The sequence below is a fragment of the Schistosoma haematobium genome, chromosome ZW (assembly GCF_000699445.3).
Source record: "Schistosoma haematobium chromosome ZW, whole genome shotgun sequence".
Lineage (NCBI taxonomy): Eukaryota > Metazoa > Platyhelminthes > Trematoda > Strigeidida > Schistosomatidae > Schistosoma > Schistosoma haematobium.
In genome coordinates, this window is record NC_067195.1 from 61,890,898 (window position 1) to 61,917,998 (window position 27,101).

At 30.0% G+C, this 27,101-nt stretch overlaps 1 protein-coding gene across 1 annotated transcript; it reads left to right on the forward strand.

Annotated features, from left to right (window-relative positions):
- CHRNA4 (Neuronal acetylcholine receptor subunit alpha-4) lies at positions 1–24,439 on the forward strand (the record flags this gene model as incomplete). Its single annotated transcript, XM_051218814.1, has 8 exons — positions 1–186; positions 6,091–6,284; positions 8,539–8,648; positions 10,565–10,700; positions 13,921–14,320; positions 21,043–21,129; positions 22,243–22,361; positions 23,726–24,439. The coding sequence occupies exons 1-8, from the start codon at positions 78–80 to the stop codon at positions 24,437–24,439; spliced, it is 1,869 nt and encodes a 622-aa protein (XP_051072110.1). The 5' UTR covers positions 1–77.
- Between the last annotated feature and the right edge of the window lie 2,662 nt (positions 24,440–27,101).

Below are 27,101 nucleotides of genomic sequence, written 5' to 3' on the forward strand. Positions count from 1 at the left end.
TTTTATCAACATATATGTATATATAAATATAAATTTGATTTAAATTTAAAAGAATATTGACATTACACCTCATAGAAATGAACCAAAATCTTTGTTTTACTTTATCGATTCTTTTTATCATTATTATTATTGTTTATTATGGATTATTACAAGTTGTAGCAGTTGCTCCAAAAGGTCATCCTAAAGGTAAAAACATTAAAAATAGTTTTAATTTACAATATTTTTTGAAAATATATTATTATTATTATTAAGTACATGCCGGCTCAGTAGTTTAATTGGTTAAGCTCCTGGCGCAAGACTGATAGGTCCTGTATTCAAATCTCGCTGGGTGCGGGATCGTATATGCACACTGCTGAGGAGTTCAGTACTAGGACGAAACTGTCGTCCAGTGCTCCCAGGTTTTTCATGGTGGTCTAGCTTCAATTGATTCATGATTTCAATATTATTAAGTAGTGTGTGTGTGTGTTTAAATTTTTATTTTATTGTTGTGCTCATATATATAACTGTCTTTTTATTAAAATGATGAGATTCTTTATAGGGTCTTTTTTTTTTATAAATTTGAATCACTTTTTTTCCAAAAAGTTTAAAAGTTAGTTAGCTGCTTTGTGAATTTTCAAGATTTTTTGTATCCTTAGAAACGTGTAAATAATTCTGAAGTGCAAAACGATTAAATTTGTTTTTCTTTTTAGAAATATAAGTATCAATAATTTGATTAGTATATTCCATTTGTTTTTCATTAATTGTTAAAATGGTATGATATTTCAGTATTAAAAGTTCCCAGTTAAGTAGATTATACGTATAAATTTCTATCAATATTTATTTATATTATGTAATCACTTGTTTCTGGCCATTTGAACTATTGTCATAATCCATGTTGTAGACTGTTCTTTGAAATAAGGTATATATTTATAATATTCAGTCTATGAAATTTGTTTACACCCTTCCTATACTACAATAGAACTTCCAACCAAACCCTTTCATGTAAGTAATTTAAACCAATTATGTAATTATGATTTTAAATATTACAAGTTGTAAGCAGTTGATGAGGACTAATAAAATAAAATGAATTTATGCTATTCCGCTAGAATCTTTGTTCTTGCCCTTTACAAAAATGAAGTTGATCAGAAGTTAGAGTGAATATGTCTCAGCGAAATGTTACAAACTGCAAATGAAAGCTTAAAATATTGAAATTAATGTTGTATTAAGAAGATGAAGCTTATTAGAACTATTTAGATAGGTGAGTGCAATGCATTTCGAACATTCCGATCGTACATATACTTAGTAAGAATAAATATAAGGTGGACCATACAAAATTAAAGGTAAAAGGAAACGTATATATTGCAGACATTTTTCAACATGGTATGTTTCATAAGGTTTCACGTTGTCACCTTTATTTGCCTTTGCTTTTTATTTGTCAACTTAACCTTTTATGTTTTTATATATCATTGTTTTAACAAGTCATTGTGTGATGAGATTGTTCGAAATGTATTGCACTAATATGTCACATAGTCCGGATTTTCTTTGTCTTCTAACTAACTTTTCCAAAGTTATCAAATAGATCAGTTGTTTTGAATGTTGCCGTTAGACATCATATTTAATAAAATGTTCTTAAATATTTATCAGAACAGTAGAAAAAACTTATGAGGCTTGATTTAAATGACTAAGTAAATAAATAGTAAGACTGAATATGTATGATGAATGCAGTTCTTAGTTAGCTAAGAGATTAAAGAGCTTGAAAAAGTGTGCAATCACATATTAGTTCTTTTATCGGATAATCGTCTTTTTCTTGAAAGGAAAATCAGGTTATGAGCATGAGCCTATAGTTTAAGTGTAAGAGTAATTTTAAGATTTTCAAGAATTACATTAATTACTGCGCTATTTTACTGCATTACATACCGCTAGAAATATTACAGAATACTCTATCTTTGCGTAGTAGATTATCGTCTTTGCTTTGTTTTAATGTTAAAATAGAGCTAATGATTATTCGCACGTTGAATGATTAGATTTAACATATTAGAATAGCTTAAATTGTTCAGTTTTACAAAAACAACTCAAGTTATAACTTCCGTGAATAACTTATTTGAACAAATGCTTTGATGGGATTACTTACAGAAAATTAGAAATACTTTTGTGCTGTCTCGTTGTCTAAAAATGTGGAAAATATACACTTCATAAGTAAGCCTGTTATAGATTTAAACAGAACAAATTAATCGGAGAAGTATATTAAATGGAAAAGGGTCAAAAATATCAGTTGACAATTAAGCATTTAACTGAAAGCTTTGCAGTATTAAGGTTCAAATTAAAAATAGATTTTATCAAACGCTGATACTAACTGTACAATAACAAATGCAGGGGAAGACGAACAGTGTAGCAGCAGCCTAAACACCAGTAGGTCTCAATATACACAAAGGGGAGAGCAAGATTCTCCGATATAACACAGCATAAAAAAATCCAATCACACTTGACGGAGGAGATTTGGAAAATGTAAAACCCCTTACATATCTGGGCAGCATCATTGATGAACACGGTGGATCTGATGCAGATGTGAAAGCGCGGATCGGTAAAGCAAGAGCAGCATATTTACAATTGAAGAATATCTGGAACTCAAAACAACTGTCAACCAACATCAGTGTCAGGATTTTCAATGCAAATATCAAGACAGTTCTACTGTCTACTGGGGCGGAAACCTGGAGAACTACGAAAGCCGTCATCCAGAAGATACAAGTGTTTATTAACAGCCGTCTACGCAAAATACTTCAGGTCCGTTGGCCAGACACTATTAGCAACAACGTACTGTGGGAGAGAACAAACCAGATCCCGGAGGAGGAAGAAATCAGGAATAAGCGCTGGAAGTGGATAGGACACACATTGAGGAAAGCACCCAAGTGTGTCACAATTCAAGCCCTCACATGGAATCCTGAAAGCCGAAGGAAAAGTGGAAGACCATAGAACACATTACACCGAGAAATGGGGATAGACATGAGAAAAGTGAACAAGAATTGGATGGAATTAGAAAAGAAGGCTGAGGACAGAGTGGATTGGAGAATGCTGGTCGGCGGCCTATGCTTCATTAGGAGTAACAGGCGTAAGTAAGTCAGCAGTGATACTAACTGTGGCATCATTGATAATCAGTTGAGATTGTTCTCATTCTTTTATAATAATGAACTAATCTCTATGGATTACCAAATTTGATAAATATTATGTATTCACTAGTTACCAGTTTTAGGCTAGATTTTACTGAGAAACCGCAAATCGTAGAATAAACAAAGTGTAAAGAGATATAATTATTTATCAATCGGAATCACGTTATATTATAAACCGATAGAAGTTATAAATGTAGACCGCTGAGTTGTGATTTAATTTCGTAAGTGTACTGTGATCGTTCCAAGACTTGGAGGTGTTGTATTTCGATCCCTGGTATAGTCATGATATGGCATTCCTTAATTTCTCTCACATAGACTACAGTAATATTACACTATTATTTATAATTTAGAGCTGTTTTGTAAACAGCTTGCAGATAACTATCTAGGTTCAAGTTTGTATTTTGACATTCAACTATTAATCTCAGTTTGAATGTCTATGATATTAATATTTTTTTCGCCTAAAACCAGTGTGGACTAATGTAGCTGAGTATCCTTTTGTTTAAAGCATGAAGCTATCATAAATATATAAGCTTTAAGTATATTTTGATACTCTTGTTTAGATACATACTAAAGAGTAATAAAACCATAGGAAGTACATCTTATCCAAAAGATATTTGTTAGTATCATGAAACAAAAGTCAATTGATTAGTGCATATTTAATATACAGTTTTTATTAAATTGAGATGTTATTTCATAATTTTATTAAAACATATTCACTCTAAGTTATAGATATTTTGTTACTTACCGAAACCAGAGTTTTAGAACTAATTCATGTGGCGATAAGAGACTGAACAATTACAGTCTTAACATATCAATGGGAAGATTAAAACAAACAATACAAAACGAATTAATTCATATTTAGTTATATTAGTGAAAAACTAGATTAGAATTAGTCAACTTTAATTTTATTGAGAAAGGATGACTATTTTGAATCTTAGACTGATATATCACAATTCTGTTTCTTATCGGTATTCAAATTCATCTTTTATCTTAATCTATAGAGCAGAAATATTAGTTACAGTCAAAGTTGTATAGAGAATCAGTCACAAAATAAAGAGTTACTTCAGTCTTTTCATTAGTTATTGCTGATTGAAAATTAACCCAGTAGTAACTTCACATTTCTTTTTTATTAATCTGTGGTGGAATGAATATTACTAGTGAAAAACCGAAGTTCCAACATCACTGACATTATTAGGTTCTTAGAGTTACTTTTCAGTCCCTCATTTAGCGATTTTAGCATAACTATTAAAATCAGTTTGTTAGTTTGGTACAATTTAGAGACTATTTAGTTAAAAAAAATATTCTTTACGTCATACATGAGCTATAAATAGCAAACTCACAGTAAATATTTACATTGAATAGTCTAGTGCTAAGATATTCATTCATAGTTAATAAAGGCTAACAAAATGATATAGAGAGGGGGTTAACAAAAACACGTACAAACGCCAATATCTGCAATATCAAAGCCATTTAGTTTAGGAAAATCAGAAACACATCTCATCTGTTTCTATTCAACTAGATAACTATACAACCAGGGTAGGTGATTTCTAACATTATTTTAAAGCTAAAGTGTTGTATATATATACGTGTACATATGTGTGGTCGTGTGTTAATAACTTCTGCATAATTTAAGATTATTTGCAAAAAAAGTATGCTCAAGTTGAGTTTATCACAGTCTACTCATATAAATACAGTAAATACTAAACATATTAGAATCAGATAAAATTTATCCAATGAATTCTTAAATTCTTATTGTAGATTACATTTATTTTTCTGTTAAATTAGAAAATTCTAAAAAAGGGTATTGTAGATGATCTAGTTTCTTTCCTTCTTTCTTTCTCTCTCTAAATGAATTTACACTAAGTTAGAAATTTTATAAGACTATACCTCATAAACGTTGTAAGTTTTATAACTTGCATATTTTATTCGAATATAAACATTGTTTTCAGTCTGTATATAGTTACAGTCATGTAACTTAACTAAATAAATTGGGTTATTAAATAGTTAAGTTGAGTGAACCTTATGTTCATATTATATTTTCTTATTTTAACTACTTTTTTATTTCTTTCATTCTTTTTATGTTAGTTCTTCAAATTTTCATTCTGATAATATTTGAAACTAGTGAAGATGACTTGAAATCTTTTGATACTACACTTATACATGATACAACAGTTTTGGATGATTTAAGAAAAAGTATGATAATTTATACTTCATCCAAACAAATATGATTCACAGTTGTAGTTAGTTATGTGGTGGTCACTAATAGTTTTCATGCCTTTACCTATAAATAAGCTAAAATACATTCTGAAAATAAACCATGAGTGTGTTGCAATAGCATATAATTTATATCTTATAGAACGTCAGAAATGATCGTAAGGTAAATCAGAATCCATGAAGCGACATCATAATGTATCGCATTCTTAGTGAATAGTCAAAGAATGTCAGAAAGTGTAGTGATGTACGACCAGATATCGTTTATATTCTGGGGCAAATTTTCCCTATGAAACTTAGCATTTAATCCTTATGCAATATGTAACTACCATGTATTCAATGGTTTATTATAGTCTGTAATTTTATACATGAATAAAACCACTAGCATGCCTAGGAATTACTTTCTGAGCACAAACAACAATATGTTTTTTGTGCAAAACATTGAATTTCTATCTCCAGTTTTCATGAACACTCTGTGACTAATCTATTGAAACTGATGTCTTGTTTTTGTATTATCTCGAGTGATCTCTTCATATATTTTTTTGCTTTATACATACATGCCATTTCTTTCAGTCCCCATGATAGAACACTAGTTGATTACAGTCTTCAGCCAATTAACCATAAGGTATCATCTAATTGATTTCCAAAAATATAGTCTCCACTTTTTAAAAAAGTTAATATCCAGTAAATGTTGTTCTAGATATTATTAATATCCTCTCGTGATTTTATTGAACAGTACTGAAGACTAAATCAGTGGAGAAAGATCTTATAAGAATGTTATTAAATCGATATGAACAATTTGGTATAATTGGACGACCAGTAAATGACAGTAAAATTAAAGTTGATGTTCGTTATGGATTACAACTTTTCCAAATTTTGGATTTGGATGAGAATAAACAAATTCTGCGAACTAACTGTTGGTGTATGCATGTAAGTACATTTCAAAACTGTAAAGATATACTACGATAGATAAAATTATTTTTTATTATAGTAAGGAAATATATATATATATATATACATATATATGAGTTGTTTATAAGTAAATACTATTCGTATTTACTTACTGATCACAAAAGAAGCAGTAGTAATCAACATTTTTTGCATACAAAGTCAATCACCAAGAAAACTTATTTTGATCAATATCTCCAATAGCTTTCGCTCCAAACAGTCATTATAAAACATGACGAGAAGTCGACGAAAAGATGTATTCATTAATACTGTGTTTTTCAGTACCATAATATAAATTACAGATTAATTCATATCAGTAAAATCTGCTACTAGAACTATTCACTTGACACAAAATATGAAGACAAACTTTAATATGGTTGTTTAACCACCCGAAGATATAGAAGTTAGGCTATATACATGTAGGGAATAGTACCTGTGTAATGTATCAGACTGCTGACAAATTAAACTAAATTTCCTTTGTAAAGTAACCAAAATCTCGTCAGAAACTATATTATAGCAAAAAAACTGACAGTCAAATAGTGTGAAATGTACATATATGTTAAGCTTCCGTCCTAGCTTGATATTATTGTTGATCACCATGGACGAGTTATATCAGGGCAAGTAAAAATATTTAGGGATATGGATTTATGATTTATGTTTCCAGTAGAAAGTCAAGAGCAAGACGTCAGTTGTTTTATATTACAATAAGTAAACATATTTGATATGAAATATCTGGACATTTTTACTACAAGGTCATACAGATGTTGCAAGTGACCTCATCAGAACAGCTTCTACTTACAGATATGTTGAGTACAATGACTAGGGTAATTCATGAATCACGGTTGTGATCGAGCAGTTAATTAAAACAATTTTAATATTTTAAGATTGACAACGTAAAGTTTATCAGTATCGCTGTATTTTTTCTTATGCTAGTGCTGCTCACTCTTTAAGAAGAACCATTCACATACGAGATAATAAACAGTTTCGCCTTTATCTTCACGGATTACTAAATCTTTTCCTTTTCACCACAAAATGGATGTGGTGTCATTCATAAATGCTTGAATTAAATAATGAGTGAAACGTATATGTTATTTGGAATACTTTAAAACTATTGCCTGCTTGCTAATTCTAGATGTTATCGCATTGTCTATGAAACAAGAATGAGACTAATTTTTTATAGTGACCTCAATTTGATATGTCAAGAGACGAGGGTTGTATCATAAGTATTTGTGTCTGACTTTTTCATATACGCAGCCAGTCCTGTCAAATAAAATTTTAATTTGTGTCACGGAAAATTTGATAAAAAATCAGTGAAATATTCTGATAAATATTTATTAACTAAATAAATAACTAAAAGAACTATCCTCCAGTCAGCTCATATTTGATAGTGATACCTATATTCAGAATACAGTGAATTAAATAAAAATGTAGAAGTTTATTGTTGAATGTAATTAGCTCTCAACCATTTAGTTACAACTTTAAAAAATCTCCAGTAGCTGAGTTTAGGGTATCTGAATAGTTTCATTAATCTGAATGATCAAAACCTGCTCAAAATCCAGTACTCGTGCATTGTGAAATATAACTTATTGTGGTGGACATTATATTTGCTGACAGACATGTACTTTATGAAAGTTACACACGAATCTAAGTTAGACAGCCACTGAAAACACTAAGCACTAGACGGCCGTTTCTTCCTAGTATGGGACGACTTAAGAGTGAGCATTCAAGAGCCCGCTAGCGGGAATTAAACTTTGTGAATGACAGAGCATACGATTAAGTCTAAGTGACTTTTCTGTTATTCTGTAATTATAGATACATTCTGATAAATCATAAGTTATTTTGATGAGAAATGTCAAAATTTTAAACAGACAAGGGTGTCTCTTGTTAAACTACAAAAAACCAAATTAAACTTTTTAAAAATCAATTTAAACAACGCCTTTCGATTAAATGAACAGAACGAAGAGTATTGAGAATTGTTGACTTATAGATGAAATTTTAGATAGTGAGGTTGTTGTAGAAAAAATGTATTCGACAATTTGTGGTCAGAATTCACAGTTGTATTCAAAGTGTTTCTGAACAATTATTCATCATTTCACTCTATAGATACTTTTCTCTAGTTTGAAGATTTACGCGGTCGGAAAAATCCCAGAAAGTCGTAACATATTGTTGATAATATTTTAAGTACCTGAATTATATGTTTGACATCTATAATTTGAGTATCTGTAAATTATTCTAGAAATGGACTGATTCCCTCCTTCGTTGGAACGAAAGTGAATATGGAAATATTAAAACAGTTCGTATATTTCCATCACAGATTTGGACTCCTGACATTAAACTGTATAATTTGTGAGTAATGTAATTTCTATATAAAACAGTTTTGCAAGTGAACTAATTGACATTTTGATTTCTTTACATTCTCTACTGTAACATCTAAATAACTGTTTGAATCCCTATGATGGGTCTTTAGCGAATGTATGTAATGGTACAAACAGTATCATCAACATAATATGTGCTTGATATTTGAAGAGTTCATTGAAATGATGAATCAATTTAAGTTAGATCATCACTTAAAAACTGGAAGCACTGAAGAGCCGTATGGAACTCCTTCTGTTTCATGATTGACCTTTTGTGGTGTATTGAACTTTTAATTTCTGAAACATTTTTAACCAAAGAATTAAATTAATAAAAAGTGTTAAGTTACATTTCTAATTTACTGCGTAAAAGTCAATTTGGTGGAAGTAAAATTTGAATAAGTCATCTTTACTACTACTCAGAGGGATATGTTTATTATTGATTTCATATAATGTTTAATCCCTCTAGGCTTGATAGAAAGGAAAGCCCGACAATCCATCCAAGTTAAATCGTTCATCCAAACAACTGCATTTAATTTTATTCATTTCTCACACCATTTGTACACATAAACACACAAAGTTTAGCTCTAACCTTTCATATTACCAATTTTACACTTTACATATTCATCAGCATATACACAAATGCACTCGGTGATGTCTTTAACAGAGTCACCTTGACTAAATGACAATAATGATATAATTATACATTCTTTGATTTTGATTGATCTAAATATTTTATTATATTCCTTCATGTCACATAAACTTGTGTTAATTTAGTTTGGTTATTTATTTATTTCATAGAAGTGGATTACACTGAGTCATGATACGTGAGAAAGTTCAGTTTCTATGCTTCAAGACATTACAAATATTATCATAATTTTACTACTGATTGTGATAAATTTTATTTTACTCTGTTTTATTGATAATACCTTAAGGAATTTCGATACCTTAAATCTTTATCTGTTAAGGTGCACAAATATCGGATATTCTATATTTCTTTCTGGAAGTGATTACTTATTACGGTTACAAGCTATGGAAACTATCTTCATTCATGTGGATGAATCATGTTCGGATCATTCAGATATGTGATCTAATAATTTTTCGTTTGAATTCAATAAATAAATTGCTGAGATATACATAATGTGTATAGGAATGGATATATTTCTCTATAGTATTGGACTTATTTAAATTCTAATTGATGATTGCAGTGTTAAACATGAATTTACTGGTCTTCAACTAATTGTTATAATAAGCATTTCTTTTCAATACTTATAGTTGTTTAATATAAGATAATTATTATAGCCAGGTGAATATTGGTTTATATGTTAATAAGTCGAGAATTCATTGAGAAATACGTGATTTCAATATGCTGTCTTAGAGTTTACTCAGATAAATAATTTATATGCGTATGTATTTCTTACGTCTCAACTGAACTAGCTACTCTGTGTTTATTGGTGCTAGACTCAATGTGATTCCTAGAATAATTTGCATTCACGAATATAAACCTTTGGATAACAACACAATTGTCTAAAGGTCAAAAGGTCGACATGAGACCTGTAGATCTACAGTTTGATTCCTGTTGGCGAGGTCGTGTATACCCACTGCCTAATTATCTCATACTAGGACGAAACAGATTACCAGTGATTCCTGGTTTTCACTATTTGACTAACTAAGGTTTGAATATGTTGCAAACAATTAAGCTTGTCCGAGATTTCAAGCTAGGTAAATAGTATTTTGAATCGGCTCTTTTCATTATGACTAATTATCGTTAACGAAGTTAAAAGATTTTGTTTGAGTTTGAACTTGAAATGTGACATAATGTTTTAGCTTATGTTAAGTGAAATGAATGGAAATACACTAGCGTAGATTCATTCTTATCAAGCCTTATATATTTATCTGTGATCTTTTTAGTGCTGATGAACGCTTACGCGAATATAGAGACGCTCGTGTTGTGGTCTCAAGTAATGGAGAAACACTATGGCTTCCACAAGCATTATTTAAAAGTACATGTGAAGTTGAGATCACATATTTCCCATTTGACACACAGGTTAGCTATTTTCTAATTCACCCAGTAATTTGTTTGTTGTTAATCCTCTCATATTGTGTCTATAAGCACTTAAGGAGTTACATCGATTGCTGTTTGGGTACTGAGTGACCAAGGGCATAGTTGTCCGATTTTGTTCAAATTCTATCACGTTATGTGCAACGATACTAATATGAGTCAATCAACATCATATGCACGGCGCTTCAATGTAAAGTAGTTGGACGTAGACTGTAAGGAACCCAGGGTATAGGATTATTATCGGTTGGAACTTGTCAGTAAATCTCACTCATAATCTCCAGAGAATTAATGCTTACCGTGGTGTTCTAACTCGTGCCACAAAGTTCCACAGTTTGAGACGCGATTCAGGATTTCCTGCTGGCCAATACGAATCACTTGATATCAATTATTGGTCTTTCTTTGAACAATGAGCATTGATTTTTTTGATGATACATTGAGAATTCCATGTGGATACCATCCATGTATTCCGTTGTCATAACTTGCAGCATTAGCTCCGTGATTAAACTCAAAAAACAACATATGAAGGTTATAGACATCGATTTTTTACAGACAAAATAAACTATGATACATCATTTCTACCATGTAACTGTTATTGGTACATAGAATCTACTTATTTATCAATAAATTTACTTCCATTATCAAGTTTAAATGGTTTAAAAATAAAAAAGTTGTTTGTTTGTGTGAGAAAACAATTATTTTTTCAAAAACATAGCCCTGATCAATTAGATTTGTGAATTATACCATGAACAAGTTAGTCGAAACTTCGAGACCGTCAGCATGAATATCGTTTATTTGCTATTTATCAAAGAAAATGTAAGATAGTACTCTTAATATGATCGATGAGAAATTTTGACGATTACTTCCTTCTGAGAAGAAAGGATATTCAACACAAACTTGTACTTGAATATTTTAACATTAACAGAATAACTTACCTCAGAAATGAAAAGACTCATTTTTGTGACAGAGTTAGTTAACACTGATTCATTTCTCATTCACATTAGTAACCTGACAAGAAAGTAATAAAGATGAATCTAATAAGGATAACTTTAATTCTCTGATTTAATTGTCAAATAAAACGGAAAGCTTAAATAAAGTGAGGTTTGACTTCTCGTTTTAAAATTATTATTTCGAACAGGCCAACAAAGGTCAAACAGTCACACGAACTTAAAAAATCACATGAAAAGGGAGATGTTTATTATTTTCTAGACATTACATAGTTCCAAATTCATTTATCTTGTTTGATTCTTTCTTTTACAAGTGTAGTTAATTAACTTCAAAATTTTAATCGGAGTCAAAGATTCTACGTATGTATGTGTTGTTCTTAAACGTAAACTTAAGTCAATCAGGAGTCCAACACTAATATATATATATATATATATTCGGCTGAATTATTTAATTTAAAGAGAAAACATAAGAGGACTAACTAAATCCATCAGTTGATCACTTGAATAGATTCTCCATCCTAGATCCAGAGTGTACAGCACTTAGGAAAATACTGAATAAAAATGCTTGATCATTCATATCAAATTTATACTTTTTTGTAATACTGATTATCAATAAAATTCAAATTTGTGCTATTATATTGTGGAAATATTTGATTTGGCTAAGTCAGTGTAACAAAATGTCACAGTAATTATAACTGTCGCTTAAGTATAATGCTTTTTGGTTGTAGAAGTTACAAATTCCATTTATTTCTAGTCAATGCATCATTTACTTTGAATGGATCAAATGAACCATATCTGAATTAGTTACATTACTATTTTGAAAATTAGGCCTAACAACTGATGAACTGATGAAACCTAAGAACGAATATCACAAAAATAGTTCAAACAATAATTTTAAAAAAAAAATAAAGAATGGTATTTTCTTTTGTTTATTTATCACTTTTATTCATGCTAATCAACAGTCAGGATATCTAATATCCTTCATTTATTCGTACAATGCATATCTTTTAATTTCCCAGACCTAATATTCTGTTGAAAGTTTTGAATGATATTGGTTATACTCATTTGAATGTCATAAATGTGCTGTTTATTAATTTTTTTAATTTTATTGCTTTGCCACCATAAATCTTTCATTTCAATCAAGCTATATAATATTTTAATTGAGAAATAATAGAGTAGATCTTTTTAATGATTTTAAAATGGTTTATTATCATGTACAGGAAATTCATTTATTTAGTTAGCTAAAACGTGTCTTTCATTAAATTACATTAAACTTCATTCTGACAATAAGTCAATTGAAATTAGTATTTGATAAAAAGCAGTTTTTTTGGGATCCTATTAAATATCATTTGTCATCGTATATTAGGATTTTTATTTTTAATAATTTAAGTTTAAATGAAGTCATGATACTCCGGGTCACTTCATCTCTTTTGCACTAGTCTACAAATTAGACATTTCTTAATTGTAGACAAATGGATCAGAATCCAGTCTTCAATATAACTAATAAGAAAACATTAACTCTTAAGAATGATTATAGATATCACTCTTGTTTGAAGTGAAATACAAACTGAAAGAGTCTTAAGAAACTTAGAGTGACATCTTCAAACTTATTTTATACGTATAAGAATAATTTTGATTTTGTTTGAAAAGAATGTTTCATACCTTTGATTAAATAAATTTTATCTGAGATGTCTTTCTAATTAATAATAACTTCTGATCAATAAAATGAGATATAAAATAATAATAAAAGAATAGCACAAAATAATTTCTTTTTATAAAGTTTATACTGAAGTGATAAATTTTTATCTGTGGTCATAGTCAAGTTATTCATCTCTATACATATCGTGGTTAAATAGTCACTCTATTGATTTTCTAAATATAAACTTCAAGCTAGTCGTTACGATATTGATTCATGTGTGAGTGAGGGGACTTGGGAATTCATATTTGGATATTATTATGTTTTTACCTTGGTCCGATGACTTTCAATAACTGCTCGTTATTTCGTGTCTGAGCAAATACGAAAAAGAAATTTATCATGACTGGATTTTTATATTTCCTGATCAATGTGAGCTTGGAAGATAACTAATTAATAATTAATAAGAGGTTGAAATATGGAATAGTACCAAAATAGGACTAGTCAAGCACATGTAGCAAGATATAATTGATATGTGGTTACGATAGTTTTATTGGATTATTTACTGTCACATTAAAAAATATTACCGTTTATCTATTTAAACAATAACTCTTTCCTATTAATATAGATATGCATGTTAGAATTTGGATCCCTAACGTATGATAGAACTCAAATGGACATATTATGGTGGATTCCAGATTCACCTCCCATAGAAGAAATGCCATATTTAGACTTCTCAGATTACGTACCAAGTAATGAATGGCGTACGGATGGTGAGAAAGAACGTGAAGTACACCATGTCAACCGTACTATACAAATTCGATCAGTTAAGAAACATCGACGTCGAAGTCAAACTGTTGGTAACGAAGTGATCACAAGAGAATATCCAGTTTTACGATATTTAATACGTTTGAGAAGGAACCCGAGTTTTTATGTATTCATGTTAGTGATTCCATGTGTGTTGTTATCATCTTTAACATTGGTTGTATTTTGGTTGCCTCCAGAATCTCCAGCAAAAATGATGCTTGGTAAGTGCACTTAATTACATGCATATAATTTCCCAAAAGAATGAACACATTAACATAATTCATAAGGGAAACAATATTTCCCCTAAAATGGTGGTTCAGTTATCAGAATTATATTCACTTACAAGTTTGAGTTCACGGCCAATTTACTGATGGTTACAATTACTGACTGTAAGTTGGTCAGCTTTTAATAAGCAACAGTGATAAATATCCGTCGGAATGTAAATGACTCGTAACCTTATTCGTACAACATCAAGATTCTATAACAACTAAAGCGAAGCAAGTTCCCAGCTTACTTCCACATTTGTATATATATGTAGAAGCTGAACATTTATTTTGTAAGATATTCATAAATGTGTTTACTTCAATAAGTGTAGCTTGAGCTGGAGTAACAGATATCGTTATTACTCGCTGAATGACAATGAAGTTGATTTTGAGGATACGCGTCATATCAAGTTAATTTTATTTAGGAGTCACATGCTTTTTAAGATCCTTTTGAGGAAAATACGGTGTACATAATTCACAGTTTTTGGTTATATACACCGTAGTTAAATAAAAGGATGTGTCACTTTTAAACCTACCCAATAACACTTAGCTCCTCCAACATTTTTTACCACTCGGTAGATAAATACCGGTCGAAACTGCAGTAATACGGTTATTCTGTAGCGTTGCATTGCAAAATAATCAACTTCGAAACATAGAGCCTCCCGTATTAAAAAAAACACGCAGGTGGCTTACGCAAAACGTTTTCAACAATTTGCTCCTCTATCTACTCCAGCCTTCATAAAAGACTTCATCAAAAAACATCGATACTCACCTTGTTTAAAGGTGTCTTATTTTTTGAGTAGCAGTTTACAATCATTTCATTCAGCGTTGGGAAATCATCAGTGTTATTACTTTCTCAGTGGGATTTTCAATTCTAAGTAGTTCTTATCTGAGATGCTTCTTCGGATAAACTAAAATGAGTCATATATGAGAAAATTAACAAATTGTTAAAAAATGAGACCGAGAAAATGTTTAGCTTTCATTAGATTTCAGCTTTAATCTTTATGAAATTTATAAACGATTTAGAAATTATTTTTAAATGCACGTAAGATAGTCCTGTTGAGAAAAAAAATGCAAAAACCAACTAATTAGCTAATATATATATTTACAAATCTACATACCGCTATTTCAAATCCCTTGAGGATTATTTACCTACGGATATTCAATCAGGAGCTGAGAAACAGCATCTTAAAATTGTTAGTTTTATCCAAGTTATAAGGCTAATGAAGCGACTAAATATTAACTTTCATATATCAACTCAAATTGCAAATCAAATAAATTTGTGGTTAATAAGCTGTAGATGTTTGAGTCCTTAAGTGTAATGTACACCAACAATTTTGACTGAAATATTTCATATTTTTCTATATTTTCTGTAGTTTATTGATACAGAAGGTATGCTAATAAATTTAACTAACATTACCTTATTAAAGCTAATTATTGAAGAATTAATTAATTAATTTAGCTTCATCAAACTTTCTTCACAATTGAAGGTGATCAGATGATCATATTTTCAGAAAATGAAATGATTTAAGTATTTTTCTACATTAGTAGATTGACTATCATATTCATAAACCAGAAATAGATCACTATTATTAGAAAATTATTGGATTTATTAACCAAAATAGTTAAATGAATATGAGCACCATATGTCTACACTGAGCACATAATTATTGATTACATCAAGATTTGTAAATAGTCAAGACATTGATGTATTTCAGATCTTCACTTAAGTAAAATAAGTGAATGAATACTTATGTATGCGAAATAATCTTAGTATTATAAGTTACATTGAAATCTGACCTAAGTTCATGTTTTTCTGAAAACAGTAAAATGACTATGTTCTAGTCACATATTTAAAAGTCTTATAAGTGATAAATAGTGTGTTGGGAATAGTGTCCACTACTTATATAATAACAACTTTGTTATTCATCAAAGTCTAAGAGTAAGAACAACCGAATTCGGACTGTAAAAGTGATTTAATGCAAATCAAAAGAAGTTCATTCGAAAATGTTTGGAAGAAACACACTCTGAATAAATTATAAAAGCTTAGACCTCGAATCAGTTTGAAATTACAAAGCATATTTAGATAAACAAATATTTTTGGTTGATAAGAAAATCGTTATTTGTTTATATGTTTTAAAGCCAACTTTTAAAATGAACTATTGTCAAAAACGCAACCTTATAAGGAAATAACAAGGCTTCTAAAAGTGACTAAACACTATCAATTTCATCCGGAAAAATGTGTTCAACATTTCTGTACATATTCACATCGATCAAACTTGTTTTAAATTAATACTGAAAATCTCTATTGATAATTCATAACTATTTGATGAATTCAATTAGCTTAGAGAATCTGACATCACTAAAAATATTTATGTAGGCTGTAAAAGTATTTTTTCCAAACTTTAGCATTGAATTACATTCACGACTTTGTAAAACCACTTCCATTGATGATAAGTATATATCAACTACTGAGTGTTTTGTAGGACATAACCAAAAAAATGTACCTTCACATACCTCACATTCTAGATTAATTGGTTTCTATATTCCCGTAAACCATCTAAGTTTTAATTCATTTTCAGCATTCATAATCTATGTTTAATATGGTAAATATTTCTTTAGTACATTTAGTGCTCATATTGTTTATAAATGTTGTGATATTTAGTTTCAGAAATCCCATCTGAGTTTTTCACCATAATGAATAAGAGGGGCATTATCTTGTCTACACAGTAAAGTAAATGTTTACGAGAACCCGAAAATGTAGGATTAATATAGAAACATTTAAATAAATGGTATCAATCTTTGAAAAAACTGTGATCTAGTAAACATATTTTAATTAGAGAAATCCAAATTTTATTTCAAGCATTGCTTACATGTAATAACTAGTTAGCTATCTTGACTTATGATTAGAATGGGACTATATTAAAAATAGCAATTTTTAAACGAACACAGAAACTGGTATCGGTTGATTAAATCAGGTACATTTGATCTAAGTTGTTTAAAAAACTGTTTGCTGATCGTTCAGGAACTTAAAAATGTGATTTGACAATAACTTACTACTATTACGATAAAGAAAAAGCATAATGGTAGATGATATATAAAAGTCGGTGAGTAGCCTTTTGGACAAATATGTATTATTTGGAGTTCAAGAAAATTAAATATATATTTTTTAAGGGATTTGAAATAGTAATATTTGGATTGGTAATCCGAAATACTTTACTGGATTACCTAGATAGACTGAAATATATGCATTCGGTAGATTGCCTATAACATAATCTAAGAAGGACAAACATTTTATTAGTGCTTTGCTGATCCCTATAGAAGATAAAATCAGTACTGAGCAAACTTTAGATATTTACTTTTCGAAATTTAACTTAATATACCAGTCCTTTCTTCAAAATATTTTCTATTTGAGTCAAATTTTTGTTGTTTGGAGCACCCTTTTAAAATAACATTTTGTGCTACCATAACCAATTGAGTAACCTTAAAACTAATCTACGTTTATTTTAAATTAAAATGATTTCGTTCACTGAGATCTTCAAAGTTTTATCCATTTTCCTTTGCAAATTATAAATGCAAATAAATGATAATATTACCAAGTAACAGTTTGGCCGGTGTTTGATTTAAGATAATGACTATTTGTTCATTATATGGTGTGAAAAATATGCTCTCAAAAAGTGTGCCATTAATTTCATTTTTGATCAATTATTTATAAATACATAGGATTATCATTTCAGAACATTTTGGTGATTGCGAATGACGAGAACATTATTCAAGGACTGTTATGAAGAACGTCATACTAAAGGATTTAAAAGTTAATTATTAATTAATACCGTGTTTTAAGTGAAAATAATCATCCATTTATATTATTTATGTTGATGATGTTTGAAAGTTTACTGGGAAAATATGTGTACAGATTTTTTTAAGACGTTTAACGGACCGAAAATGTAGAAGGCTAAACGGATCGAACAGAAATGAATGGCTGTTTCATCAAACACAGGACATTCGGCCACCGTCGAAAGCGCGTTAAATTTCAACCTTTCCGTAGATACAAAACGGTCTACGTTCTTAACTTCAACGAATTCACGATGTAACCGGAATGTTATCCAATTCTATCAGTAACAGCCTTATCAATCCCATCATAGCCGAAACATGTCGGTTACAACATCGGGAACTCATCTTTTAGGCAGTCACTAGTGGGTGGAAATATATAACTGGGATATGACAGCTGAATATCTTGGCTAAGGGTGTACTGTTCAATCGAATGTTTATTTAATGTAATTCAAAAATCTAGTCAAAGTCGATTTATGAAAGTTTATTTATACTACTAAGTATACCTGAGATAATATAAATCAACAGTCTCACAACAGAGATCTGTTTATAAGAAGCTATGCACATTCCAAAACTTCATTCTAATCACAGCAATACTTTGTGTTTTGCACTTTTATGTTCAGTTTGATCAATAAGTGATCATAAAGCGATAAATTTTTGACACTTCTAGTATAAATTACTCTCTAAAGTTTTCATTAAAAAATTTTGTTTAAATTTATTACTGGTAATAAAGTTGTTTGTTGTTGTCAGGTGTATATAAACAGCTTAACAGGTGTTTTAAACATATTAACAAGAATAGAATTTTCACTTAACATTACATCATCATTTTACAATTTAATGTTAAAGTTATTCATAAATATTATCTGATTATTGAACAGTTACTGAGTCTTTTCATTATTATTTTCATGACCAACACTGGAAGTTAATCTAAGTAGGTTTCTATAGCTTTCCCCCCCCAAAAAAAACACACTAAGAACGGTACATCTCTTTAAGAATGATGTACACATCTCCATACCATGTATTTACTTGACTAACTATCAATTTTTTAAATTAAATGTAATAAACTTTCCTATGGATAATGGAACTTCTTCAAAGAAAAATTAGTTTACCATTTTTAGCTTCTAACGGCTAAAGCCTAGCTATTTTCCTAATTCAAAATAATTCACAAACATTTTCTTTTTGTACCGCAGAAAGCATCTACTTAAATAAATGTCAAAAGTTTCTACATAGTCCTAAAATCTATTTTTATTTGAAAAAAGTAATGAAATTTGGGGGGATATGCATCGAATCCAATAATTTTGAACAATTAAGAAACTAAAATTCCTTTTATAAGCATATTTTATTGATAATTCAAAAATCATAAATGTCAAAAGACATAGTTGTCTGTGTATGGTGGTAGTAAAATGAAGTTTCCCGGACTGACGAGTAATTTATGGGCCGAAACAGATACAACTGCTCTAGATGTCTTAAATACTTTAGATTATAAGATTTCGCTGTACATGTTACTGTTACTTTAAATAAAGGGCTGATAAATCTAACATCTGTTTGAGAAGTACGGTTGATAAGAAACCATAAAATAAAATGAGTTCATGTTATTCTGTTATATTTATTGTTCTTTAGTCAGATTTGTCAATAGGAGAAATTATATGAAATTAAATAGTACAATTTGATCATTTTTAGATACTACTTATGTAAATGGCGGCCTGCTTGAGCATCTGGGCTACCTGTTCCTGCCATCTAGATATTTCAACAAGTTATCTATTTTTGTTTGTTTTAATATATCATTATGTTTAATAATCGCATAACCTATCCTGCTGCGTTTCTGAAAAGTATACAACCTTTCGTTGTCAAAGTTACAAAAAACTCAACAAGAGACAATGTGGTTGCTGGCAATATACAACGAAAAGAATGCACATTATTCAGATGCTCATTTAGTGAACTGCTAACATCTAACTGGCGATCACTCAATATTTATCGCCAGGACCGACCAAGAAGAAAGAAACGGAAACTTGTTGAAATACTTTGCGCTGAGAATTCTGTATTGTACCAAAAATATAATATTGAATAAAGCTGATAATAATAATAATAATAATAATAATAATAATTGTTCAGAACACAACATAGATAAGTTTGTGAGTTAACAAAAGGAAAAACAATAATATTTTAGTGTGAGGATAAGTGTTAAGTGCAGCACTCATCTGACTTTTAATTCTGGTATATAATACAAAGCTAAAATGATGATTTCTGATTCGCATAAATGTATTTTAAAACTAAACAGTGTTTTATATACTGATATTATAATGTGAATGGAGCTTGTGGTGGTTCTTAGTAGAGCTTTCAACATACCAGTATTAAATTGAAAATAATAAAATGTGACCTTAACGCAAAAATAATATCCCTATAAAAAATGAATGTTGGATACGATTGGATGTGAGTTATTTCAGCCATCTGGTGAAAGAAGAGAATCAAAAATCAGTTCATGTTTGTTTAATCATTTTAGTGAACTTTATTGACTTTAGTGTCGCTTTTGGCTGTTCATGCAATGTTGATCTATAATGAAAATTATTTTCGCTTTGCTAGTATTCTTGCGAACTATTCAAATGTAGAGTACATTTCAATACCTATCAGTGAATGATTTCTTCGAGTGATGATTTTGTTAGATATTAAACTGGGTAAAACTAAACGAGACAGTAATGTTTGATAATAGACTTGATTTTCAGTTTGATCTTGGGCAGGGGATGTGATAAAGCACTACTTAATATTAACAATCTAAGGTAAAATAAAGTGAAATGATTTTTATTAAGTTTTACCAATATATTTTTCATGTACAATGATTAATTTCTTTGTAGGAATGAATATATTTGTGGCTTTTTTTGTCTTATTATTACTACTTGCTGAGTCTACACCAAGTGCCGTGAAAAATTTTCCATTGATCGGTAAGTAATTTCAATAATACAACGAAATCATTGATTCGTTCTACCAATATTCATTTGCTTTTACCTTTTATACCTCATTGAAGTTATAAAGTTAAATAATTCTGTTTAGTTGACTTAAATTCACTGTATCATTTAGTAGTATATCTTCATTACTTTTTAAAAACTTTAACTCTCAATTTGTTACCACATTATAAATCAATATTGTTCAATGATAGATGAAAAGGAACAGTAATCAATCTTAATTATTGAAAGTCTAGACGATTTTGTAATCATCAACATATAGTGACTTAGAAACTGACTATAATCAAGTTCAATTTAGCTTATTATAGTTTCGTAAATATTTCTTAACTGGTTTGTATATACAATTCCATATTGTTATTATTGAAGTGATACATATTAATTTCAGATATGAATAGATTCATTATCTTCTTTATAGTTTAATGAGATATTAAATATTCATAATGTTCAATTTGTTTATTGTTGAACGGTTTAAAATGAAAAGCATTATATTTTATTATAATTTAACTATAATATCTGTGTGTGCAATTAACTTCATTTAGATAAAGTCGATTTAAATTAAACAGTATGTCTAACATAGCCAAATGAAGAAAAAACAAAATTTTCTTTAGAAAATCCTATACTAATCCCATTTTTATTTGTTATTTAAGTTTAATTTGTTTAATCTGGTTGGCGTTTTTTTTGGTAAGATTTTTTTTCCTACGGGATAGGGTTGACGATCCTATGCTCAACCCTCCTCCTTTACCCGGGCTTGGAACCGGCAGTAACTCTAGAAGAGTTATAGACGGAGTTCGTTATTTAAGTAGTAAACTTAAATAATTTTGATATTTTTTTGAAAAGATATATGATATTTTACTTGAAAATAAAATAATGATTGAATTTAGATTCATAAAACTGATATAAATCAAATAATCTATAATGATATTATTTTTCTTATAATTAGTTCTACTAATCTGTTGTCATTAACATAAATTGTCTAATCGAACAACTGGAACTCTTGTAAAATCTACACTTTTAGATATCAGGAGATTATTGAAAAATCTATGATTGAATTAGAATTATTACATAAATTTAATGTTATTTATTCCATTGTAGGTGTATTTTTCTGTTTAAATATGATCATGATCACTTTATCAACATTTTTAGCCACCATGGTAATCCATCTTTATTTTCGTGGTGATCGTAAAGGTGCAGTACCATATTTTCTACGTCGAGTAAGTGTTGTGTTTTATACATCTATATGATTTAATGCATCATTCATTCAAAAATGACATTAAAAGGGATACATATTTCAGTAAAATAAAACCAATCTGATTAACATGTAAACTTATATTCTACATTTCATTTAATTTTTCCGTTGAATATTCTCATTGTTTTTGTAAAGTTAGTTCCATTTCTACTAAGCTGTTTATTACTTTTTCAATACCAACGGACAGAAAGTTAAGAGTAAGTAATAATTCATTTCTATTTTGTAAGTGAAGTACACTTTTGTTCCGTATGTATTCAGTACAGAAAATGAATCCAAAAACCAGTTAATAATAACAATGTTTTTTAATTGATCAATATAAAGATACTTCGCATCACGAGTTGAAGTTAGTTATACACCAATTAAAATCTAAGAAACGCTAGAAAGCTATTAGTTTCCTAACAAGATTTCATCCCAGTACTGCTAGGCTAAGCGGGAAGCATGTTACTATCGATTCATTAAGCAGCATAAAATGGTCCATATTTTTCACTTGTCAATTAACAAAAAAGCTCAAAATTATAGGCGATAAATGTCTCGATCTCGTCATTGCTGAACTTGATTATTCAAGGACTCTTATTAGAACTCCAAAATTTTATTTCCAATGCTCAATTAATATTTACAAGTAAGAAAGACTTGTTGAAACTGTTCATCTCGTAATTTATAACAAATCAAGAATTCGATGTCTTGAATTCACTCCCCAATGGGGACGTAAATACGTACTTTTGAGGAATCCTATATTTCAATGAAATTGTGTCATTCGTTTCGTGGGTTTCATTAGGAATCTACATAAATCGAGCTCCACAAACCTCCCAAACCAAGGGATGTCAAATGTTTGATTTCTGACTAGTTATCAAAATAGTGAAAGTAAAATCGATAATTATTTTAGATATTTGTATTAATAAATAAGCAACTCAAAGATAATTTACATACTATTTACAACTAAATATGGATTGGGGGAAGTATGATATAATTAGAACATTAGTCCAGTTTCCAGTGAATAATTTCACAGGATTTCACACGATCAGATCCTTCAATAAATTTAGACAGAGCAACAACAGCAAGGTTTGAAGAATAAAATGAATTTACTTCAGACTGTATGAAGCTGATAAGAATTTGTTATAGAATGGATTCATTTCATTCTACAAACCTTGCAATTTTTGCTGTTTAAGTTTCATAATATTTAGGCTTTGGATGTTTAAAGGAGATATTGAAAAGAACATGATATAAGAATATGAGCGAATGAAATAAACTAAGTTTCATGCAACTAGTTCCCTTCATGAATTTGCATAAAGCTTTATTTGAACTACTTATCCATTACTTATTCATTTTTAGATTATAATAGAAGGGATTGGGAGACTAACATTAGTAAGACAAAGAATCCCATTGCCAGATGTAAAGAATTCAAAAAGGAATGTTTTTGCAAAATATCACAGAAAGACTCTTATCTCCCAAACATCTCCTGCTAAAACCAAACAGGCTTATCAAAACAGATGTAAAAATGAACAAAACAGATATTTTGGGGGTGGATTTTTCCCGCAATGTAGTGAATCAGTCAATCAACCTGCTTGTGGAGATCAATATTTCGAAAATGTCACCACTAACTGGTCTGGTTCAAATGAATTTCAAACACTTAAAGAATATTCTGGGAAATCCTGTCCACATATGATGAAAACGTCAATCAAACTTAATCATCGAATACCGGAAATTTTACAGCAAATTATGCATAATGATAATAATATGAATAATTATCCATTCAGAATGATAAACTATGATGAATCAGAAAGTTTTAATTCAACCACTACACTTGAACGTGATGTTAGAGAACTGAAAAAATATGTTAAAATAGTAGTTAATCGACAGAAAGAAACAACTCATAAAAGTTTAATAGCTATGGAATGGCGTACTTTAGCAATTGTTTTAGATCGTTTATTTTTCTTCATATACATTACTACTATTCTCATTGCGGTTGTTGTTTCAGTACCATATAACATCGAATTAGAAATACCAGAAGAATTTCAAGATTCAGAAGAACGAGTAAAAAACTGATGAGTTCTTTTTTGAGGAATATACATTATTTGGTAATTCATTACCATATCATTACTAGATTGTGATTTTTTGGAAGGAATACAGAAAAACACAACCATCACATCGCCTTTTCCCGTTATTTGACTTATTAAATAATACATGATAGTTAAATTCATATATATATATATATATATATATATATATATATATATATATATATATATATATATATATATATATATATTTGAAATTATCATTTTTCCACCAATTACGTTAAATTGACTTACTTTCTTTTTCCCAATCGAATTGAAGAATTCCCACAACGTGGACACTTTTATTCCTGATAAGCACTTTTATAATGATTTATTTTTCTTTAAAATGCTAAGAATTACATGTGCTTTTATTATTAAAAAAATTGGACATTTTATTCTTAAAACTACTTACAACAACAAGATGGATTTATCGATTGTAGGAACTAAGTAAACATCTAAGTTGTAGTTCTGTTTGTTATAAGGATATAATAAAATCGAGATTATCTGATTGGAGTGTTTCGGGGATGTTTCGAGTTGTTGTGAATTGACTTGAGTGAGTCAAGAGGAATTAAGCGAATTCCCATCCTAGAGTGAAATACTTTAAGGGTGATTATCTAGAGCCCTGAGCTCTATAAAACTCCGAACTTTTAGGTCTCGAGACGATTTCTTCCGACTATTTCGCTACCGATTCCATCTACCAACACCAGTCAACGGTCCCAACCGAAATCTTATGTAATTGTTCCTGAACAGGTCCCCTTGTTAGCAAGCTTATTATTGCTTCTATAGAAATGTTTATCTATAGGCTATTTTTTAAATTTTTTCTATCAAATATATCAACTTAATGTCTTGTTCTTTTGAACCAAAATAAAATCCTTTGTGTATTATTATTCAACAAAATCTATAAACTATTGGGTGTAAAACTTGAAAAAGCATATTACGAAATATTGGCTCTTAGAGATTTATTGGTGACAGTTTTCATTCACTCTTAAAATATGGCGCCAATCATTTCATCAGTGATATTAACTATACTTTTGAGAATATCGGAATTGGGCAACTGAGACTTCACAAATCATCATAACATTATTGATGCCTTTTTAACAACTACAAAAGACACAGTATCATTTCTTCCTCAAACAACAAATGTTGGTGTGAAACATGTTAAAAGACATACAGAAGAAGCTAATTAAGCACAATCGAATCAAGTGTGCTCAATTTAAGTTAATATGAACTATCTATCGCCCGAAATCTGACTCCGATTGGATCGTATTATCGAAATATACATCTTGGTTACCCTCATATATAATCGTTGGCATAACTCGCATTAGTGAATAACAGAACTAAATCAGTCAAATACGAAAATGAATTTCGAATACGTATATTTCACACAATCGTTGATCTGGACAGACAATCAGGGAAGAGAGAGCGAAGCGAAATAACGCGCAGTAGTGGCGAATGAGTCAATACGATTTAATCAAGTGTGACTCAATATTCACAGTCAGACAAAAATAAGTTACAGATACGTGACGAATAGAGTAAGCGATACTGCTGGGAATGCTAGATTCCCGGAAATTACTTGGTAAACGTCATGTTTCTGTAATTTGAATTTCTCATCCCCGCACCCATCCCTATCCTGATTGTATTTCCCGTTTGAAAGGACCCTAAGTGTCATTGGTTGGTTGCCACTTTTATTACGCCATTTTGTGCAGCATATATACGCTTGAGTTGTGTGCTTCTGGCTGCTTACGCAATATACTTTCCCTAATCTTAACCTCGACTTCTCCCTCTATTTAACCGGGCTGGGACACATTGGAATAGTTTAGCTATCTTCTCGCTGAACCTTCGTTCCGTTCGCTAATTTTTAGGTAATTTCGTAATCCCTTCGAAGATAGTAGATACACGTACACACGATCATGTAAAATCAGTCAGGGTTAATAAGTGAATAATGAGCAAGATCAAAACGTAACTTGGGGAAAATAAATCGGTCTGTCCAGAAGAACCTATGTGGGCTTGACATAGCACCAGCCACTACAAGCTCTTGTTTTTTTTGAACGCATAAATATTGGTACAAGAGGGCACCAAATATATGCCTCACTACAAGCTAACACCTTCATGAATTCTGTAATTGCACAATTTACAGTACTCTATTGGTATAATTTGGTTGATTAAAACGATTAACAATGGGCTGACGAAATCCTGTCCTTTTGAATCCGTTCACTGTGTGGTTTGTATTCCCCACGCACAGATAGTTTTCATTTGTTACAAATGAACTTTGACAAACTTAGTCAAAGGAATGAGCATATGGATTATTAACTTGAACCCCGCCACAACTAGTTTATTAAGATTTTAACACTATGAACAACCAACCATTATGGTGGGTGTATGACAATCAACGGGGAAAGTCAGCAATATACATTAGCAATCAATCGACATGGATCTACATAAGTCATCTGAAAATGAGTCAGAAAATTCCATTTTTCAAAGAATAATAGCCCAATTTAGTCACAAACTCCCGACGTTAGAAAAACACTATTGTAAGTCTGCTTATTGTCACTTTCCTTTTAGTTTTTAATTACAACAAAACTCCAGTTCAATGGGATAGAATGTAATGTATTTCATGTAGTGGAGAACACGTTCACCAACTTTTATAGATT